At 44.8% G+C, this 22,302-nt stretch overlaps 1 protein-coding gene across 7 annotated transcripts in view; it reads right to left on the bottom strand.

Annotated features, from left to right (window-relative positions):
* The window catches only part of ZDHHC20 (zinc finger DHHC-type containing 20), a 79,222-nt gene that overhangs the window by 41,415 nt on the left and 15,505 nt on the right, over positions 1 to 22,302 (bottom strand). For 5 of the 7 annotated variants that reach the window (XR_002336599.1, XM_021065450.1, XM_021065446.1 and 2 more), the window contains exons 2-3: positions 8,145 to 8,171; positions 3,128 to 3,231 (exon numbers count right to left, since the gene is read on the bottom strand). The exons of 1 other annotated variant lie outside the window; for it this stretch is intronic. Coding sequence is in view for 4 of the 6 variants with exons in the window: in XM_021065450.1 (XP_020921109.1) it covers positions 3,128 to 3,231; positions 8,145 to 8,171 (131 nt within the window). In the remaining 2 variants the exon portion in view is untranslated. The remainder of the gene's footprint in view (positions 1 to 3,127; positions 3,232 to 8,144; positions 8,172 to 22,302) is intronic. One more of the 7 variants, XR_002336600.1, reaches the window with a different exon arrangement.

Here is a 22,302-nt window from a genome sequence, read left to right on the forward strand (position 1 = left end):
ACGGCCCACTGGCAACCTCTGTAGGAACTGAGGCCGGAGGAGCGATGGGGCCGTGTCCTCCTTTGAGCAGATGACAGCTGGCGACGGAAGAGGCCCACCCGCTTCTCACACGCTGCCTCCTCCTCGCCCTCTGTTCGTTCAGGTGTTCATCAGTCGGCCACACACCAGGTCTGAGTCCAGGCGATGGAGCTACAGCAATAAACAGCGAGGAGCCTTCCTTTGCCAAGCTCGCCCCTTCGTGGAAGAGACGCCTGCAAAGGTCTCCGTTCAGAGACTGCTTCCTCAGAGAGCCCCCTGCACACACCACGTGAAGTAGCTGTTTTCTTAACAGCCTACACGGTCACACTCTACCACCCCACCGTGGTCTTTTTCCAACCGTGTCACCATTCGAAACATCTCATTTGCTGATCGTGGTTTTCTGTTTATTCCCAGAGCCCCCACAGCCGGACAGCAGGTGCTCAGCCTACTTGCTGACCTAAAGAATGGGGGGAAGATGCCTGCATTTACACATGTATAACTTCCCTAAAATAGACAGTTTTTGCTCTTTAGATTCAACCAATTCCCCTGATCCGACCCCAGCGCTGCTCAAGCTCCTGCGTTCAGGGTCCTGCTGACACAGCCATGAGACTGGTCTCACAACCGCGTAACTTCCTACCGACGCCTGCTGGGGCAGCATGCTCTATGCTCGTTTAGGAGAAGAATCTTAAGTTCCTGTTCTTGGCTGTCACTGCAGCTTGGCTCAGCCGGCCCCTCACGACGTAGGAAGTAGTCCCTTCCACACTCATCTGCACACCCACTATGTACTCGACAGCGAGAGAGGGAGAGAGGAGCGCTTGACAGAAGTGGCCCCTGCCCCCAACAGCCGACACGTCAGAGGGCGACGTGCCCAGGGAAGCAGAACCACGACAGAGGTGACAAGCCCAGGACGGGGAGGGGGAAGGCAGAACGCACGCAGTAGGGCCACTGGGCACAGGCTGGGCGGCCAGCTGGACTGACAGGAACGGGGGTGGGTGGAAAGGCTTCAGCCCTGGGCAGAGTGCTAACTGGGTGCAATACTGCCAAAGCAACAACCACAGAAGAAAAAAATACCATTACAATGGCACTTAAGACGTGTGAGGCATTCTTTTCCGCACTGTACATCCGGCATTCATTACGTAATAGCATAAACAGTATTCATTACAGAGGTGCATTATGAACTTATTCAACCCACACAACAATCCAGTAAGCTGGCAGGTTTTTCTGGAGTGAAACTTTAATAAGCCCTTCTGCCATCATTTTTATGACGACAGTATCATCCATCTTCTGCCCCACATCCTTAAAAAGTAAAGGCCGGCGGCCGTACACGGCCGAGTAGCTACCGGTTCCCACGGAGGCCTGCGCGGCAGCTCCGGGAAGCGGGCGGCGCAGGGCGGGGACGGCGCCCGGGGCGCGAGCCCGTCTCTGCCCTGAACCTCGCTGCTCCACCGCTTCGCAGCTGCTTTCCTTTCTCTTCCCAATTGCTTGCCTTCCTTTTCCCAACTACTTCCCGTAGACAAACTCTCTATTTCACACGTTTGGCTGTTGGCGTGGGCGTCACCCCCCGTAACTGATGAGAATGAGGTCGTGTGCAGCTTAAGAGAGGGCGACGTGGATGCCACTCTGTCGGGCGACTCTGAGGACTGGCTAATCATTACCAGGGTTTGACAAACACACGTGAGGAAACACTACGTTTGACTAACGGTTCACATCGTCCCTTCGAACCCAAGCCCCCGCAGAAACGCCCGGCAGGCTGGCAGCTGGGGGTGCCCCGCGGTCGGGGATGGAAATGCTGCAAAAGTGGGCGGGGTGACGGTGGCACCACTATAAACGTCGTGGGATTCACTGGGTATTTCAAGAGCAAGACAGGCGAAGGACAGAGTGGGACCCAAGCCCAGCGTACAAGCCCGGCAGCGTCCACAGCAGGCCCGCCCGGGCACCGGCGCCGGGCGCTGCCCATCCGCGGGAGCCCACGGAAGTGGCGCGTGCTGTGCAACACAGCAGGGAGGGAGGGAGCCGCAACCCCGCGCCACGCGGGCGAACCGCCCACGGAGACCGTCAGTGGAAGGAGGCAGACCCGCCAGCACACGGCCGGTGTGAGTCCGCCCAGGCCAGGCCCTTGGAGGGCAGGAGCAGGGACCGGGCAGCCGGAGGAGGCTGGAGGGGCGCTCGCCCCAAGCTGGGGGCGGGCTCCTCGCGTGTGTGCGGTTCGTGAAAACGCCTCGAGCCTACAGGTGCGGGTGGACGCTCCTCTGTGTTCTTTCACGAAAAGTTAAACGGAAGCTGAGAACTTTAAATGCGAGCCTGTCGTTTTCAATGGGTGAGGGGATAATGACATTATTAGTGTCATCTCACATGAGTGCTAACGAACCGCAGGGCAGGTCCTGGTTGAAAGCTTTACACGAATGCATCTCACTCAGTCCTCACAGACGCCCTACGCACACGGGCGGCACTGTCAGCTGCATTTCCCAGAGAACTGAGGCGCAGATGCATCGAGAAAATAACGTTCAGAGGATCCTGACTCCAGAGAACGTGGCCTTAACTACGCAGCGGCACCAACCCTGCGGTGAGGAAGGACTCGGCCGGCTCCGTCGGGCAACCAGACACGCGGCCCGAAGCTGCCCCCGCGGGGCTGTGCGTCCCCACGCTGTTTCCCAGGGGAACCTCCAATACACGGGGTGTAACAAGCAACAGCCCAAAGAAATTCTCTCCCACAGTCGAAACTGTTTGTTTAGTTTATGTATTTAGCTGCAGCTTGTTTAGCCTGAGAAGATACAAATGTTAAGAGAGAGTCTAAAAATAAACTCTACTTTCCTAACTCACTTCTGTCCCTTAAGGTTTTGTACCCCAGCGATATAAAGTACATCTTTAAGAAAACACCGCAGGGCAGAGGAATGCGAGCACAGCTAAACCTTAGCGCTACCACGGCTCTCAAGGACACGACCTCAGGGGGCTGTGTCAGAGGAGCTGCTGGTGGCTCACATTCACAGTGCAGGTACCGAGCAATTCACGGATGGAGATGGAACAAATGCATCACATAATCAAGTTTTAACAAAGGTAACACAGGGAAAACAATTCCATAATTACTGAAATTTACCAACATTAAATTTACCTCTTTGGAGGGGGAAGCGGGAGATGTGAAAATTGTCATCCAATAGGACCATACAAACATAACAAAGAACAGATGGAAAGCCACAAGGTAAACAACGGCCTTTCCTGGTAAATAAAAACAAATAACATTTCATTGAATTCAGGTGAAAACAGGAAAAAGCATTACATATTAAACCATAATATTTAGGGTCAGAAGGCTTAGTCCAATAAAAAGTTTAAGTAAAATGCACTAAAACATCAAATAAATACACTCTCTGCATGATGTAACATTACACGTATGAAAAAACATTCTATTCCTACATTTAAGGGTTACTGGCCTGGTTCCTAAGTAAAGACTATAGTCTGAGATGAGAAGCACTTCCTAAAACTACAATTTAAATGACCTGAAATTGTGTAAGACAGATTCCATCACCATGAACATTAAACCAGGGAACTACACATGAACTCAATTCTTGGATTATTCAGAAAAGTCATCCTAAATTTCACTGTCCTTTTCAACACATGGTAATGAAAATATTTTAGCCTTGTTGAATTTCTGCCGCTGTTTCCTAAGGAAATTCGTGTAATGGTCCAACATCCTTATCTCCAAGTCTTTTTTTTTTTTGTCTTTTGTTGTTGTTGTTGTTGCTATTTCTTTGGGCCGCTCCCGCGGCATATGGAGGTTCCCAGGCTAGGGGTTGAATTGGAGCTGTAGCCACCGGCCTACGCCAGAGCCACAGCAACGCCAGATCCAAGCCACTTCTCCAGCCCACACCACAGCTCACGGCAACGCCGGATCGTTAACCCACTGAGCAAGGGCAGGGACCGAACCCGCAACCTCATGGTTCCTGGTCGGATTCGTTAACCACTGCGCCACGACGGGAACTCCCTTATCTCCAAGTCTTAACTCGCTGATATAACTCACAGCAAAGTTTTTGTTGTGATCCGCAGTTGGTTTTTATCTGTAAGAAGCAGAATTGTTTTTTCTATCTGTAAGAAGCAAGACTTTCTATCAATCTTTGTTCAGTTTGGAATACAGAACCATAAACTCATCAAAGAAAATGAAGTACAGACAAGCATAAAAGACTAAGATTCCACTCATTTTAAAACTTCAGGCCAGGAGTTCCCATTGTGGCTCAGCTGTAATGGACCCAACCAGTATCCATGAGGTGGCTGGTTCAATCTGGCCTTGCTCAGTGGGTTAAGGATCCGGCGTTGCCGTGAGCTATGGTGTAGGTCGCAGGCATGGCTCAGGTCCCACGTTGCTGTGGCTCTGGCGCAGGCCAGCAGCTATAGCTCCAATTAGACCGCCTAGCCTGGGAACCTCCATATGCCACGGGGTGTGGCCCCTAAAAAGACAAAGAGACAAAAAAAAAAAAAAAAAAAAAGTTCAGACCAAATATTACTTTTCCTACAAAACCTTTCTCCATTACTTTCAGAAATTAATACCTCTTAGTCTATATGGCCCAAATAATATGTTTAGACTGTAGCTGAAGCACTTAATGTGTTTCATGTAAGTTAGCTGCTTAATACTAATGAACTAATAAATGCAAAACACCTGGAACAGTGTCCGACACATAATACATCCTCAATAAATACAGGCTATTATTATCACTGTTATCTAAGCATATTAACTCCTTCTCAAAATCTGGTTCTTTTTGTATATTACCCTGTTTCAGTGTTACCCAAATTTTTGGAGTGATAAAAGTTTTCACTGGTCGGCAGTTAGATGAGAAACATTAAGAACAATACAGGGGGAGTTCCCAGTGTGGCCCAGCAGGTTAAGAGCCTGGCATGGTATCCATGAGGATTTGGGTTCGATCCCTGGCCTCAGTCAGTGGGTTAAGGATCCGCAATGCTACAGCTACAGGGTAGGTCAAAGCTGCAGCTTGGATTCAATCTCTGGCCCAGGAACTGCCATACGCCATGGGTGTGGCCCTTCAAAAACAAAGGGTGAGGTCTGTATGTGCACATGCATTCAACTTGAAGTCCTGCCCTTTCTTTGACCTGAGCTTATTTTTCCCTGTTTTGGGATTTTTTTAAAATGTTTTTAAATAAAATGATAAAAAATCAACAACGTGCTGGACCCGACATTTTCTCTGCCATTACAACTGGTCCGTGCCTGGTCTCACACAACAGACCCCCGAGTCTCACAGGTGACTTATGCGGGAAGCCGGGGCTCAGTGACCCCTCACAAGGCACCGCGATCAGCACAAAGCACACACTGCAACTGCCAGTTCCTCAAATCTCTTTCAAAGTAGATGTTGCCTTCTCTTCCCACTTAGTGCCATGGTTCATAAACTGCTGCTTGCCTCATCTGGGTTACCGCAGAACCCAACCGGCTTTAGTCTCCAGCCTCTGTGGCTTCTAACCCATTCCAATGACCAGCGCAAAACACAGGGCTCAGTTTCCTCCCTTTTGGCTGTGAATTTCCTAGGAAGCAGCTCCATCCGCATGAGTAATGAAGGCACTGGAACCTCTGGGGCGTCCTAGTAACTGCATTTAACTACAGCTGCTCAAATCGCCTTCTGCGCTTAACTCAGAGTCTGCTAGGAGATACGTACCTATACTCATTTCCAGCTCTCACAATGGTCTCACAGGTATTCTTTCCGCTTATAAATGTAAAAACAAGGCTCGGAGAATTTAATACCTCGCCCAGTGTCAGTTTCTAAATAATAAAGCCAGAATTCAAACCCATAGAAGCCTGACGAAAATCCAAGGTCCTTTTCAGACGTCATATCCACAATAAGTTTATTCCGCTTCTCTAATTGTCGTCTTAGTGGACACACCTACTTTAGAGGCAACATCTGATGCCACGATGACGTCCTGACCGCGGCGTCCTTCTATTTTCAAACGTGCTTTCTTTTCACTTTCACTAAAACTGACTGTCACGCTCATTGAATATTCTCATTTCTCAGAATCTGCATTCTCTGTCATTTCAGCTCCCTCCAGGGTGAACGCTATGGTTTAAACAATGGATTCAATATTATTCCTTCATTTTTCACCCTTTGGAAAAACATGCCAGAGCTGGGTCTCCTGCTGCCACACCAGCACTGAGGCCGTTGGCAAGTCTGCAGTGTCTCCTTCACTGATTCATATTACTGCCTGTCCCCAGTTTCCAGTCAAGCTTGTCAATGCTCCTCTACACATTACTGTAGTTTTGAGATAAATGGCAACCTTGAGGTTACCTTATCTTAAACCTCTTAATCATTTAGGTACTTACAACTCAAAGTTTTTAAAACACACTCTTCGTTTTTAAAAAAACATTTAATATATTTTTAGACTATTTCTGTTCTCCAAAAGAACAAAAACAAAATGGTTTTTGCCTTAAAACATTGTAACCTCAGTTAAAGAAAGAAAAGATAAAATAAATCTCTCTATATTGCCTGGAATACAGGAAACACTTAACCACATGGTAATTATCAAATTATAATGTGAAGAATAACAGGAAATATTTTTAAATAAATTCAAATTAATGTGATTGCTAATAATCCCACATATATGGCTATAAACTACTGATTAGAAGTAATACTTAAGAGCTTAACTAGCAAGTTAAATCAAAGCTGAAAGAAAAAACTGATCTTGCAAATCAAAAAGTCTAATTCAAAAATCACCTGTAACTGAATAAAAAAAAACAAACAAATAAGCAAACAAAAAACTTCACCGAAAGACTCTCTGAAAGACATGGGAAAGACCGCCCCAAAACATAACGATGGAAGTTAAAAGTTCTTTCATAAGAACTTCAGGAGTTCTCTGCTTTCTCTATCTGTGCTTTCAACATACAGGAGACAGTTTTAATTTTAAGGAAGAAAAACTAGCCGACCAAGACTGAGGCTATATTTACTCTGCTACTAAGAAACCAGATTCAAAGCTGACTTGAGATTTACATGCTTAATGCTCTGTATTTCTAGTAAGAAGAATATTTATTAATTTCTAACTATTCGACTGTTTTACAAATCTGCTGGATTTCTAAATTCGAATCAAATTTTATTTTTGAAATCTGACATCAAAGGACTCAAAATTTTCTTTTTTTCTTTTTTTGCTTTTTAGGGCCACACCTGCAACATATGGAAGTTCCCAGGTCAGGAGTTGAATAGGAGCTGCAGCTGCCAGCCTACACCACAGCCACAGCAGCACAGGATCCAAGCCTCATCTGCAACCTACACCACAGCTCATGGCAACACTGGATCCTTGACCCATGAGTGAGGCCAGGGATCGAACCCCCATCCTCATGGATATTTGTCAGATTGGTTTCCACTGAGGCACGATGGGAACTCCGGTCTCAGTGAAATTTTGAGCAATGGTTTTTCTCGGTAGGCACTGCCTCTTTGGTGATTCTAAAAACTTTAATTCCATTTCAAAATGAACTAGTAATACAATTTATAAATTCAGAGTGTGGTTATTTAATTAAAAATGAGGAGCTCCGCTGTGGCGCGGTGGCGCAATGGGATCGGCGGCATTTCGGGAGCCTCGGGACGTGGGTTTGATCCCCGGCCCAGCACAGTGGGTTAGGCTCCAGCACTGCCTCGGCTGTGGCTTAGGTCAAGACTGTGGCTCAGATCTGATCCCTGGGCCGGGAGCTCCACATGCCAAGGGGCCGCCAAAAAAAGGAAGTTAAAAGGCTGTAAGAGGTAAAGAACTATTTTTAACACATGCACAGAGAACCACCAATAAAGTGCAGACATCATGGAAGAAACCTCCTCCTCAAACCTACAGCTGGAAGTGCCGCTAAAATCTCCGCGCCTCTGCGCGCGGAGCGTCCTAAGGAACGCACAAGGCAGAAACCTGTATATGTCAAAGAAGTCTGGGTACCAGACGCCTGAAGAAGTAATGCAACTCTAATTTATATAAACAACACAACTGAGAATGCACTGAATGTCCAGAAATAAACCCAATAATACATCTTTTTAATCACTTAAAGAATACGTATTTTCTTTCTGAAAACAAAAATACATGCAGTCATCACTAAATAAAAAGTATACGGGTTACAATTAGACACCATTAGTAGTCTGCTTACAGTGAGAATGAAAATGCCTTACCGTTTTCTCCATTTCCGGAAAGAGTAACTAGAATAAAAGAAAACACAGTGAATAAATAGACTTTAAACACTTGTATACAATGCTTATTTCAGGTTAACTATTCATCTTAATATCATTTTCACAATAAAATTTAGTTATAAAATGTAAACACTAGCACAAGTTCAGATTTTCACACTCAAAAATCCCTGGAAAGAGCAAGATTCAAATTATTCTTTATCATGAATATTGCAATTGCATGAAAATTGTTTTGAGACTTCTGTTAATTTTAAGTATAATCAACATGGTTATAGTCATGATGCTTTCATTAGCTGTCTTCTTTTTCTTTTTGCTCTTTCAGGGCCGCAGGTGCAGCATACAGAAATTTCCAGGCTAGGGGTTGAATTGGAGCTGCAGCTGCAGGCCTACACCAAAGGCACAGCAACCCTGGATCCTTAACCCTCTGGGCCAGGCCAGGGATCAAACCAGCACCCTCATGGACACTATGAGGGTTTCCTAACAGGAACTCCTACCCCTGCAATTGTTAGAGCACTTTTTTTTTTTTTTTTTTTTTGGCTTTTTGTCCTTTTAGGGCTGCACCTGCGGCATATGGAGGTTCCCAGGCTAGGGGTCAAATCAGAGCTGTAGCCGCCGGCCTACACCACAACCACAGCAACTCCAGATCCGAGCCATGTCTACAACCTACACCACAGCTCACGGCAACCCCTGATCCTTAACCCACTGATCGAGGCCAGGGATCGAACCTGCAACCTTATGGTTCCTAGTTGGATTAGTTTCCACCGCGCCATGACGGGAGCTCCTGGAGCACTTTTTCTCCCTAGTCTAAACCCCCAGAAACGGTTCTTTACTCCTCCTCTCTGGACAGCCCAGTGGCCTCTAGGTCCTGTTGGTTCTACTACCTAAGTCTCCTCAAATCTGCCCCCCGCCCCTTTTCCCCAATGCCACTTCAGCACCTTCTTCAATGTGACAGCTTAAAGCAGCTCTCTCCGGTCACTGAACGCGCCCTCACCCCCAGCCACTCGGAAGGGCAAACACTCTTCAACACTGCAGGCCCTCTGTGACCTACCGGCTCTCTGCCATCTGCCCACACTCATGGTCTAATCACCCTGAAAAAAATCGCGGTTTCCCAAATACATCAGGCAGTCGCAAGCGTGCTGTGAGCCCCCACTCGTCCTTCAGGCCCAGCCTACACGCCTCCTCTGCAGAGCCTTCCAGGTCCCTCTGCAGGCAGAGCGGGCATCCTTGCTGTCACGACTGCTCGCTCTTCCATCTCTACTGCACCACCTCATTGCTTGTAACTACTTGAGGCTGTGTCCGTCTCACCCTGCCGCACTGAACCAGTGTGCAGTCCTGTCTTAGAACAGTGACAACCCCAAGACTTATCAAGAGCTCCATTTAACAGGTAAACAAAGACTCCGAACAATCAAATGACTTGCCCGACGTCACAGAGCTAGTACCTGCAGGGCAGGTAAGGTCTGAACTCACCTCTACTTAGACTTGTATCCCTTCCTGTGCTATCTCTCATTTTATTCAGTGTTTTAGTTCCAAAGCACACAGCAGCAATGCTTAAGAAATGACTATTTATTCAGTATCCTAAAGTCTCTTGATAAAACAGGAGTACCGAGATAGCTCCTAAATACTCTAAAATACATCTACCTCAATCCTGAAACCTCCACAATTTAATGAGAAAACACTACCTAAGTGTTCCCACTAAAGCTGGGAACAAAACAAACAGGTTCATGACCATTATTATTATTTCTTTTTAACGCTGCCCTGGAAAGCCCTATGTTTTCTCTTCGCCAGTCTTAGGTCATTCAGGTATGGTCTGGGGTAGTTAAACCCTGGGCAGTTTAATTGAAACATTTAAGTAAATGGCCGAACCTTTAATCAAAGCATTTCCCCACTGTGCTAGTGCACATGAAAAATATAATCCTCCATATAAGCCATGACATTAAATGACCAGAAAGCACTGCAACAGCCACAAAATTATAAAAGAGAAATAAACTGGTTGTATAAAGACCGAAGATACATGTGTCACCGTTTGTAGATTACATGACTACATTCCTTCATAGTCAAAGAAAACAAACTGAAAAACTATCACGAATAAGAGGTGGCAGTGTACAAATCCTGATACACAGAAATCAGTAGCTTTCTAATACACAGGCAATCATTACATAGAAGTTATAATAAAAGAAAGTTTTATTTACAAAGTCTTCTAAAAAGATAATGTCCCTAGGAATAAGTGCAGGAATTGAGCAGTATCTATAAAAGAAACATTTTAATGTTTCTTGGGGACACTAATAAAAATCTGAACGAGTGAAAAGGCTTATATTCTTATACAGAAGAGTCATCATTAAAATGGCAATTCTCCCTACACTAATTTACAAATTTTTTGAAATCTCAATAAAAATACTTTTATTTTTTAACTAGACAGATTCCAGAGTTTATTGGTGGAAAAATGATCTTGCATGACAGGAGAGGAAAATTTTGAAAGAGAATAGTAATAGGTACAACCACTAAGAAAACATTATGCAGGTACTTCAAAAAACTAAATATAGAACTACCATATGATCCAGCAATCCCACTCCTGCACATATATCCACACAAAGCATTCACTGATAGAGATACATGCACCCCTATGTTCACTGCAGCACTGTTCAATAGCCAAGACTTGGAAACAACCTAAAGGTCCATCAGCAGATGACCAGATTAACAAGATGTGGTACATATACACAATGGACTACTACTCAGCCATAAAAAAGAACAAAATAATGCCATTTGCAGCAACATGGATGGAACTAGAGACTCATACTAAGTGAAGTAAGTCAGAAGGAGAAAGACAAATAACCTATGATATCACTTTATCTGGGGTCTAATACATGGCACAAATGAACCTAACTACAGAAAAGAAACAAACTCATGGACTTGAAGAATGACCTGCGGTTGCCAGGAGGGAGTGGGAGGGGACTGGGAGTTCGGAGTTCGTCGAAGCAAACTACTGCATTTGGAATGGATGTGCAATGAGATTCTGCTGTACAGCCCAAGGAACTACATCTGATCACCTGTGATGGAACATGATGGAGGATAATGTGAAAGGAAGAATGTATGTGTATGTATAACTGGGTCACTTTGCTGCACAGCAGAAATTGACAGAACACTAAGTCAACTGTAATTTTAAAAAATATTTTTTAAAAAAGAAGACTAATGAAAGGAGCGCACTAGTGGTGGCAAATATAAAACTGTGGTGTTTAAAAAATATTATAAATGTACTAATCATTAAAACAGTTATACTAGTTCACGAATAAACAAATCAATGGAACAGAACAGAAAGCTCCAAAATGGACTCCTATGTATCAATACAGGATTTCAAATTAGTGTGGACAGAGGAACAAAGGGCATTAGGACAAATGGGTAGCCATGCGGATAAAAGATATTACTGGGATTCACAACACAGACCAGGATAAACTCCAAATGTAACCAAGATTTAAATGCAAAACAAAATCAAACCAAACCGTGCATGTACTAGATGAACCAAAGAAAAATGTTAAATATATATACTTTTGGAGCAGACTAGGTATTTCAGATTATGACACAAAACAGAGAAGCCATAGGAAACACTGATTCATCTGACTGCATAAAAGTAAAAATAAAATAGCTTGAAAAAAATTACTCTAAGACAACAAAAAACTAGGAAGAAAAATTCACAATTCTTCCCACAGACTAAAAACTAAGTTCTCTAATATTTGAAGAGTACCTACAAATCAGTGAGAGTTTATTTTAATTTTTATGTTTGACTGCACCCACGGCATGCAGAAGTTCCCTGGCCAGGGATCAAGCCCATGTGACAGCAGTGATGTGAGTGACAGCAGCGACAGCGCCAGATCCTTAACCTGCTGAGCCACCTGGGAACTCCACTAAGAGTTTTTTACAAACAACCCACTTTTTCACAGAAAAGGGAATACAAAATCTCAAACATAAAAAGAAGGTCAACTTCATTTACAAGAGAAATCCAAAGTAAAACTACACAAAGATAATCATTTTTAAAAACCTTATTAGCAAAGGTCAAAAGTTGGTAACATACTTTGTGATCACACTTCTCAGAGCAGAGGATTCGGACTTAAAAGTGCATTTGGGGCAACAGTTTCTGGTGGCCGCCTCTTCACCTTTTCCCACTAAAACAGACGCAATTACAGGAAACAACAAAACTGCTTCATAAGAAAAACAAAGCTAGACAAACCAGGAATGACCAGAGCCACTTATTCACAGAGGGCTTTCCTCACCAGGGGAGTGGGTTAAATAACTCTCTGCAGCATACATTCCCACAGCACTTTATAATTTCCTTTTCCTAACACTCCTGACCCTGCGCCACAATTACCCGTTTCTAATCTGCAGTTCCTCGCAGGTTTCCGTGGGGGAAGGAACACACGGACCCACCAGCACCGGGTACAGGGTGGTGTGGAATCAGCCCATAGTATCTGTTAGCTGCCCCTCCAATTACACGGACAAAGGATCCTCAGGGCCCACTAACACTGGCCGTCTGTAGAGCCCCTAGCCTCAGAGAGGAATATTCCATTTTCTGAGGGTCCCAATATAGTTTAAAAATCCCTTTGATAAAGCCAGGACTACAAAAAAACATTGTGCATACTAAATGGTTACATGTGACTTTTAGAGATACAATGAATGTTGCTTTTCCAACAGTATCAATGACCTTGTACCCATTTACAGAGGATTTTAACCTAAATGCACGGCTCTCTGTGACCATGAGAGCTGTCCCTAAGTTTTCTCCACTTAACTGCCCCCGTTCTCCCCTATCTCCCACTACCTGCCACCGGAAATCCCAGACACCCTCACTCTACCACCAGCCCTTGCATCTGCTGCAGCTTCGTGATACAGTTCTGGCTAACGGATACATCTTTGGTAAAGTCACAGAGGAAAAAACTGTTCTTCCTTGACAAGTCAGAAGCATGTGAGAAGAAAGCTGTATTACTGCCTTTATCATGTTTTTTGCTTCAGATATTTATAATGTACGAATCAGCTGTCTAAATCAGTATCTGCTAACTTTCATCCTTGACGGAGCAATACCTGCTGGATATAGGATTCTGGGTTGACAGTTCTTTTTGTTGTTGTTGTTGTTGAGCACTTGAAAAATGCCATGGCACTTCCTTTTGGCTTCTATGGTTTCTGATGAAAAATCTGCTGTTACTCTAATTTCCCCCAGAAGTAAAGTATTACTTTGTCACTCCTTTCAAGATTTGGTCTTTGTCTTTAGATTTCAGAAGTTTGGTTATGATGTGTCTTGGAATGGACAATGTGACTTGTTTATCTTGTCTAGCGTTCACTCAGCTTCTAGAACCTATAGGTTTATGTCTTTCGTAACATTTGCAAAATTTTAAGCTTTTTTTTTTTTTTTTTTTTTTTTGGTCTTTTTGCCTTTTCTAGGGCCGCTCCCACGGCATATGGAGGTTCCCAGGCTAGGGGTCTAATCGGAGCTGTAGCCTCTGGCCTACTCCAGAGCCACAGCAACGCAGGTTCCGAGCCGCATCTGAAACCTACACCACAGCTCACGGCAACGCCGGATCCTTAACCCACCAAGCAAGGCCAGGGATCGAACCCGAAACCTCATGGATCCTAGTCAGATTCGTTAACCACTGAGCCACGATGGGAACTCCGCAAAATTTTAAGGTATAATTCCTTCAAATACTTTTTCAGCCCAACTGTCATTCTTCTGTCCTTCTAGACCTCTGATGACACAAAATTTGAATTTTTTTAATAGTCTCACAAGTCACTGATTATTCATTTACTTCTTGGTCTAATTTCTTCTGTTGTTTACACTGGCTAATTTTTTTTTTTTAATTCTTTGTCTTTTTGCCTTTTCCAGGGCTGCTCCCATGGCATATGGAGGTTCCCAGGCTAGGGGTCAAATCGGAGCTGTAGCTGCCGGCCTATGCCAGAGCCACAGCAACGCCAGATCCCCAACCCACTGAGCAAGGCCAGGGATCAAACCCGCAACCTCATGGTTCCTAGTCGGATTTGTGAACCACTGAGCCACGACGGGAACTCCCACACTGGGTAACTTTTACTGTTCTATCTCCAAGTTCTCTCTTTTTCTTCTTCTTCTTCTTCTTTTTAATGGCTGCACCTGCAGAAGTACCTGGCCAGGGGCTGAACTGGAGCTGCAGCTAGAGCCTGTGCCACGGTCACCTGGATCCAATCCACATCTGTGACCTCCACTGCAGCTTATGGCAATCCCAGATCCTTAACCCACTGAGCCAGGCCAGGGATTGAACTCACATCCTCACAGAGACAACACAGGGTCCTAACCCACTGAGCCACAATGGGAACTTCCAGCATTTTGTTCTTTTTGATGTGATGGTAAATGGAACTGGTTCCTTAATTTCTTTCAGTTAGCTTGCTGTTAGTATATAGAAACACAACAGATTTCTGAATATTAATTTTGTATTCTGCAACTTTGCCAAATTCATTGATGAGCCTTTGCAGTTCTTTGCTTGCATCCTCAGGATTTTCTATGTATACTATCACGTCAGCTGCAAACAGTAATAATTCTACTCTTCCTTTTCAATTTGGATGTGTTGTCTTGTTCTTATCTGGTAGCTGTGGCTAGGACTTCCAGTACTGTTTAATAAAAGTACTGAGCGTGGGCATCCTTGTCTTATTCCTGACCTTAGAGAAATGCTTTCAGCTTTTCATCATTGTGTACAATGTTAACTGTGGGCTTATCACATGTGGCCTTTACTATATTGGGGTAGGTTCCCTCTAATACCCACTTTCTGGAGAGTTTTTTTTTAGTATCATAAATGGATACGGAGCTTTGTCAGGTGTTTCTGCATTTACTGAGATGACCGTGTGGCTTCTGTTAATGCAGTGGATCGCAACAGCTAATTTGTGGACAGCGATCCTTTTAGTGTATTACTGAATTCAATTTGCTAGTATTTTGTTAAGATTTTCTTCACTTATGTCCATCAGTGATACTGGCCTGTAATTTTCTTTTCTGTGTGATATCTTTGTCTGGTTTTGGTATCAGGGTAATGCTGGCCTCACAGAATGAGTACAGAAGCACTCCCTCCTCTGCAGTTTTTTTAGAACAGTCTGAAAAGTGCATGTTTCTTCTCAAATTTGGTAGAGTTCACCTGTGAAGCCATCTGGTCCTGGTTGTTTATTTGTTGAGAGTTTCTTTTATTATTGATTCCATTTCATCACAGTAACTGGCCTGTTCATATCTTGTCTTTCTTCCAGGTTCAGCCTTGGGGGATCACACACCTCTAGTAACCGGTCTCCCTCTGCTAGGTTTTCCACTTTGCTGGCATACAGTTGCTTGAGGTAATCTGTCATGAGCCCTCGTATTTTGGTGGTGTCAGCTTTAACTTCTCATTTCTGATTTTACTGATTCAGGGCCTTTTTTTTTCCTGATGAGTCTGGCTAAAGGTTTATCAATTTTGGTAACCTTTTCAAAGAACCAGCCCTTAGTTTCACTGATAGTTTCTATTTTTTAAGTCCCTATTATTTCATTTATTTCTGTTCTGATTTTTATGACTTCTTCTCCTCTCCTAACTGGGTTTTGTTCCTCTTTTTCTGATCCTTCCTCATAAGATTAAGTTCTTGAGATTTTTCCTTGCTTCCTGAAGTAGGCTTGTATCCCTACAGGCTCCCCTCCTACAGCTGCTTCCGCTGCACTCTCCAGGTTTTGGATCATTGTGTTTTTTCATTTGTCACCAGGTGTTTTATTTGTTTCCTTGAAATTTTTATTGAGATAATAATTACAGATGCAGTTGTAAGAAATAATACAGAGATATCCCATGTGCCCTTTGCCCAGTTCCCCCCAATGGTAACATCTTACGAAACCAGTTAGGAAATTTCCATTGACATACCCTGCCTATCTTATGCGGATTTCCTCAGTTTTGCTCCTGCTCCTTTGTGTGTGTACCTCGGTCTCTACTGCTGCATCATGTGTGCAGGTTTCCCGTCCACCGCAGTCAACAGACAGAGCATTTCCAGCACCGCACAGATCCTTCCTGCTCCCTGGTGCCACTTTATAACCACACCCACCTCCCTTCACTCCTTACAACCCCTGGAGACTATCACCCATTCTCCATTTCCATAATTTTGTTATCTTAAAGTATTACATAGGAGTTCCCACTGTGATGCAGTGTCAAGAATCCGACTGCAGTGGCTCAGGTTGCCGTGGAGGCAAAGGTTCACTCCCTAGTCTGGCATAGTCCTCCACATATTTTTTTATTTCTTCAGTGACCTGACCCACTGGTTATTCAGCAGCATAGTTTTTAGCCTCCACAGTTATGTTTTTTGTGTGTTTTTTTCTTGTAGTTTCTGGCAATTCCTAGTCTCACAGTGTTGTGGTTAGAAAAGATGCTTGATGTGATTTCAGTCAACAAGACCAAAAGTATTACCAGTAATATGATTACTGAAAGGTTTAAGCAATTTGTTGCACGTAAGTTCTCCATCCGCTAATAGGTATACCATTTCTACCTTTTTTTTAAAGCATTTATTTACTCATTTAACTTTTTAGGGCCACATCCACGGCACATGGAAGTTCGCAGGTAGGGGTCGAATCGGAGTTACAGCTGCTGGCCTCCACCACAGGCACAGCAATGCAGGATCCCAGCCGTGTATGTGACCTACACCACAGCTCAAGGCAACTGGCAACGCCAGGTCCTTAACCCAGTGAGCAAGGCCAGGGATGGGGCCTACGTCCTCGCAGATACTAGTTGGGTTTGTTAGCCGCTGAGCCACGATGGGGCCCCTCCCCCACGTCTACTTTGTTAGAGCAAACATCCGTTACAAATTATGTGTTCTCTTCCTTATAAGCCTCATCTAGGTCTATTAAGAGCATACACATTTAACGTTCCCTCAGAGTGTACGAGGCATCTCTGTAGTCATCTGGGTGTCTCCGTCTCCAGCTCATCCCCAGTCTCTGGCACCCTGGTCTGTGGTGTCTACAACGCAAGTTGTTTTCTTTTTAAGCAGTGATGGGGGGAGACAAAAGCAGTGCTCCATGACCATCGCCTTCCCAGAACCCCAAGCGCCGGTGGCGGTCTGAGGACAGGGGGCGGAGGTCTTGGGCGACGGACTCCTCGCATTCTGAATCTGCTGCTGCTTGGTGTTCTCCACTCCTCCTCTACCCCCCCTTCCTCCTCCGCTGCCACTGCAATCGAAATCCAGTGGCGTGAGCATAACGGGGGGAACAGAAACACTCATCTGTGTACTCGGGAGGTGCGTCACTTAAGCTTGCCACCATCAGGGACGCTACCTTTTGCCCACGTGGTGAGCAGGGATCACCAAATGCCTCCTATGCAAACGTTCATTTTTCACCTGACAATCATGAAATTCTTTGTGGAGCAAAATGTTAAGAGTACGTGAATATTTTCTTCCCCTGAGACTTTTCATCTAATGGTCTGAGCATCCATTGATAAGCCTCGCCTGAATCTGTTAATCTGTAAACTCTACAGTATTAGAAAATCACATTAAAAACCCTCTGTTCCTTATTTCCATACTTTTAAGCTGGCAATCTTCTGCAAGGAGCTCTCCCACTGGAGATTACTAGAGTCATTCTAGAAAGGCAGTACCAAAATACAATCATTATTAAAAAAAGAAAAAATATACAATTATTTCCCTTTACCCATTTTCAGTATAAGATATTGGTATAATATTTACCTCCACTGTTGGCACATAAGTTTAGTTTTCCTTTTTGAATATCAAAAATAAATTTTAAAAAGAAACTTATGGATTTTATTTACTTAATTCAACTACACTTGTGACTTCTTATGTTTAAATTATCTCAACTTGGGAGTTCCCGTCATGGCACAGTGGTTAACGAATCCGACTAGGAACCCTGAGGTTGCGGGTTCGATCCCTGCCCTTGCTCAGTGGGTTAACGATCCGGTGTTGCCGTGAGCTGTGGTGTAGGTTGCAGACGAAGCTCGGATCCCGCGTTGCTGTGGCTCTGGCGTAGGTCCTCGGCTACAGCTCCGATTCGACCCCTAGCCTGGGAACCTCCATATGTAGTGGGAAGCGGCCCTAGAAAAAGGAAAAAAGACCATAAATAAATAAATAAATAATTATCTCAACTTGGCTAATGCCTCTTCCAAGTGACTCCTGAAACCTCTGGACTCATCCCCATTGGTCTGTGAGCACCTCCTGCAGAGCACACGCTGTCCCAGGTTGACTTTATATCCCACCCGACCCCCACCCCGGCCTGACATTAGCCATCCCTCCAGGAGGACTAGTTCTTTTAATGATATTTGGAAACCAGCTTTGATACTAGGGCTACTCACGGCTACTACTTTCACTGATTAAGGCCCTTTGGGCTACAAAAGTAATATTATACATTAACATTTATATTCATATTTCCAATTCAAATAGAACATCATACAGTTTTTTCTCAATTTCTCTGGCATTATATTTGTATCTCTGCACTTTGTATAGATATATTTGTACGTATCTAAATTTGAAAATCTTAGTTGCTGGAGTTCCTGTCGTTGCGCAGTGGTTAACGAATCCGACTAGGAACCATGAGGTCGCGGGTTCGGTCCCTGCCCTTGCTCAGTGGGTTAACGATCCGGCGTTGCCGTGAGCTGTGGTGTAGGTTGCAGATGCGGCTCGGATCCCGCGTTGCTGTGGCTCTGGCGTAGGCTGGTGGCTACAGCTCCGATTCAACCCCTAGCCTGGGAACCTCCATACGCCGCGGGAACGGCCCAAGAAATAGCAAAAAGACAGAAGACAAAAAAAAAAAAAAGAAAATCTTAGTTGCTAATTAATGTATTTATTCAGTTTCTCCTAAGATATATGTAAAACAATTTAAAGACCACACACTAGTTTAAGATTTCTTTGCAGTTTTTTTGGCTTATTTTGTTTGGGCTTTAAACTATATCCAACTAGGGAGCACTATGCTCAAAAGTCAGTTGACGGAGTTCCTGTCGTGGCTCAGTGGTTAACGAATCTGACTAGGAACCATGAGGTTGCGGGTTCAATTCCTGGTCTTTCTCGGTGGGTTAAGGATCCAGTGTTGCAGGTTCAATCCCTGGTCTCTCTCAGTGCGTTAAGGATCCAGTGTTGCCGTGAGCTGTGGTGTAGGTCACAGACATGGCTCGGATCTGGCATTGCTGTGGCTCCGGCTTAGGCCGGCAGCTTCAGCTCTGATTAGACCCCTAGCCTGGGAACCTCCACATGCCTTGCATGAGGCCCTAGAAAAAGACCAAAAAAAAAAAAAAAAAAAAAAGTTAGTTGAAATAATTCTTTCCTCTGAGTATAGTACTAACTTTAAAATTAAATTTATTTCATGATTTCAAATTTTAGTTTGCTTTTACGCCCTCTGTGTTTTATTTACTTATTTATTTATTTATTTTTGGATATGTAACACATATAAATGTTTAAAAATTAAATTTAGGAGTTCCCGTCGTGGTGCAGTGGTTAACGAATCCAACTAGGAACCATGAGGTTTCGGGTTCGGTCCCTGCCTTTGCTTAGTGGGTTAACGATCCGGTGTTGCCGTGAGCTGTGGTGTAGGTTGCAGATGCGGCTCGGATCCTGCGTTGCTGTGGCTCTGGCGTACGCCGGTGGCTACAGCTCTGATTCGACCCCTAGCCTGGGAACCTCCATATGCCGCGGGAGCGGCCCAAGAAATAGCAAAAAGACAAAAAAAAAAAAAAAAATTAAAATTTAATATTTAAGAAGGCACACAGAAAGGCCTGGCTTTCATTCCCGACCCCCTCACCCCAGATAATCATTTTTATCAGTGTCTGTTTTATTCTTCCACTATTTCTCTTAGCAAGGTAAGCAAATAAGTATGTATTTCTAACTTCTTCCTTTATATACTCTGGTCTGTATTTTGCTTTTTTCTCTTACACCCTAGAAATCAGTACACATTAGTACACAGAGACAAGCACTGTTTGCTTTTTAAAGTCCTGCATGGCATTCCATTGTGTGGGTGTTCCAGTTATACAATCAGGCCTCTATTATAGCCATCTGGGCCGTGTCCTACCCTCTGCTGTTACAGACAGCGCGGCGATGAATAACCCTATGCACGCACTGTTTCCTTGTGGAAGTTTATCTTCAGTGTAGCTTCCTAGCAGTGGGATTACTGGGCCCAGAGCGAACCTGTCTGCTTTCCCTAAGACTCCTGTTCTAGGCGCTGTACCATTTTTATCCTTCCACCAGCAATGAATGAGGCTGTCTGCTTCTCTACAATAAAGTACTTTCAAACTTTTGGTATTACATGGTAATTTCACTTTGCATTTATAAATGAGGGCAAGCACCTTTTCATGTTTATAAGCCATTTTCACACTTCCCGCCCTGTGCCACATCGAAATCTTCTTCTATCAGGCTTTCCCCACTCTCTGGTTATAAGATCATCCGTCCATGTTTTTTCTTAGTATTGCAATGTTTCCATTTTTCACATTCAGGTTTGGTCCACTTTGAAAAGACAGATTCCAGGGGCAGGAAAAGTATCAGATAAGCCTCAAAAATCACACAGTGCCAGAAAGTAAGGAAAGGAAAACAAAGGGACATGTCAACAGGACACAGAAACCAAACTGAAAGGGCTCCCACTGGCTAAGTCTGGGATAGTTTGAGCAACAAGGTAAATGATAGATTATAACCTAAAAGAAGTATCCATGAGAGCATGCTGATGTAAATAAGAGAATGTGAATGAAGGAATAAATTAATGTAAATGAATGAATTAATGAAGAAGTGGGGGGAAGCTTTTCCTTTCATTAGAACTCTAACTATTAAAAGGAGAAGATATGAGGGCGTTCCCGTTGTGGCTCAGTGGTTAACGAACCCGACTGGGAACCAGGAGGTTGCGGGTTAAGGATACGGTGTTGCCATGAGCTGTGGTGTAGGTTGCAGAGAAGGCTCAGATCTGGTGTGGCTGTAGCTCTGGCATAGGCCGGTGGCTACAGCTCCGAGTAGACCCCTGGCCTGGGAACCTCCATATGCCGCAGGTGTGGCCCTGAAAAGACAAAAAAAAAAAAAAAAAGAAGAAGAAGAAGAAGAAGAATCCTTACTAGACGCCAGGAAGGAGTAAGGGTGAGTAACATGAACAGATTTGCAGTCTCCAGGTAATTTCCCACAGAGACATTTCTTAGGTTGGGTTCTCCAGAATCAGGTGCTGAGACAGAGTCTGGGGTGCAAGAAATTAACTAGGGACCAACACTTGTAAAAGAAAGGGGAGGCATAACTGGACAGAGGAAGATGTCTCACTGCAGCACAGGCCTGTGCTTCGGCTGCAGGCAGGGAGCTGGGAGCAGCCCGCACCTTCCTACTCAGCACCGGTGCCACCGCCTGGCGAGGGTGCGACCCTGGGTGAGCTGAGTCATGCCTTCTGGCTGCACCTGCACAGCTGAGCAGGTCCTTCCGCAAAGAGGGGTCTGTGTGGGTTGTTCCGGTCCACCGAACGCTCATCAACGCTTATTAATTACTCCCTTTGCAGACGGAGATGCTTGGCAAAGGCCCCCTTAAGTGGTGATCAACGTAAACCGCCCCTACGGCAGTGCAGTCGACGACAGGCTTGACTTCTGAGGCGTTCGTGCTAAAAGCATGAGTGAGGAGACAGCAGACAGAACTGCTGCTTTGAGTACTCTTCCCATGTCACGGTCACGGAACACAAAGCACGACTGGGAGTCCCTGCCAGACCAAAGCACAGTGCAGAGACCTGAGCTGTCATACGGGAACCTGGCCTGGCCGAGGAGCAGAACCAGGACTTAGTGGGACACTGGGGAGGTCCCAGAAAGGCTTACAGATCAGAGAGGAGAACTTACCAATGTTAATTTCCTGCTCTCGAGAACCGCACTCTGACTGCGTAAGACAATGTTCTTGGCTGTGGACTAAGTGTTCGCGTTCCCCCAGTTACAGTGAATCCTGACGCCTAGGTGTTCCCATGCGGCTCACTGGGCTAAGGATCCAGCACTGTCACTGCATCCAAAAACAAAACAAAACAACTCTCCAAGTCTGGTGTGATTGTATTTGCAGGTGGGGCCTTTGAGAAGTGATTCCAGCAGGAGGTGAGGCTCTCTTGAATGGGATTAGTGCCCTTGCCAGAAAGAGACCCCTCATCCCTTCCGTCATGTGATAATAAAGTGAAAAGACAGCCACCTACGAACCAAGAAGCGGGACGTCGCCAGAGTCCTGC

The sequence above is a fragment of the Sus scrofa genome, chromosome 11 (genome assembly GCF_000003025.6).
Source record: "Sus scrofa isolate TJ Tabasco breed Duroc chromosome 11, Sscrofa11.1, whole genome shotgun sequence".
Classification (NCBI taxonomy): Eukaryota; Metazoa; Chordata; class Mammalia; order Artiodactyla; family Suidae; genus Sus; species Sus scrofa.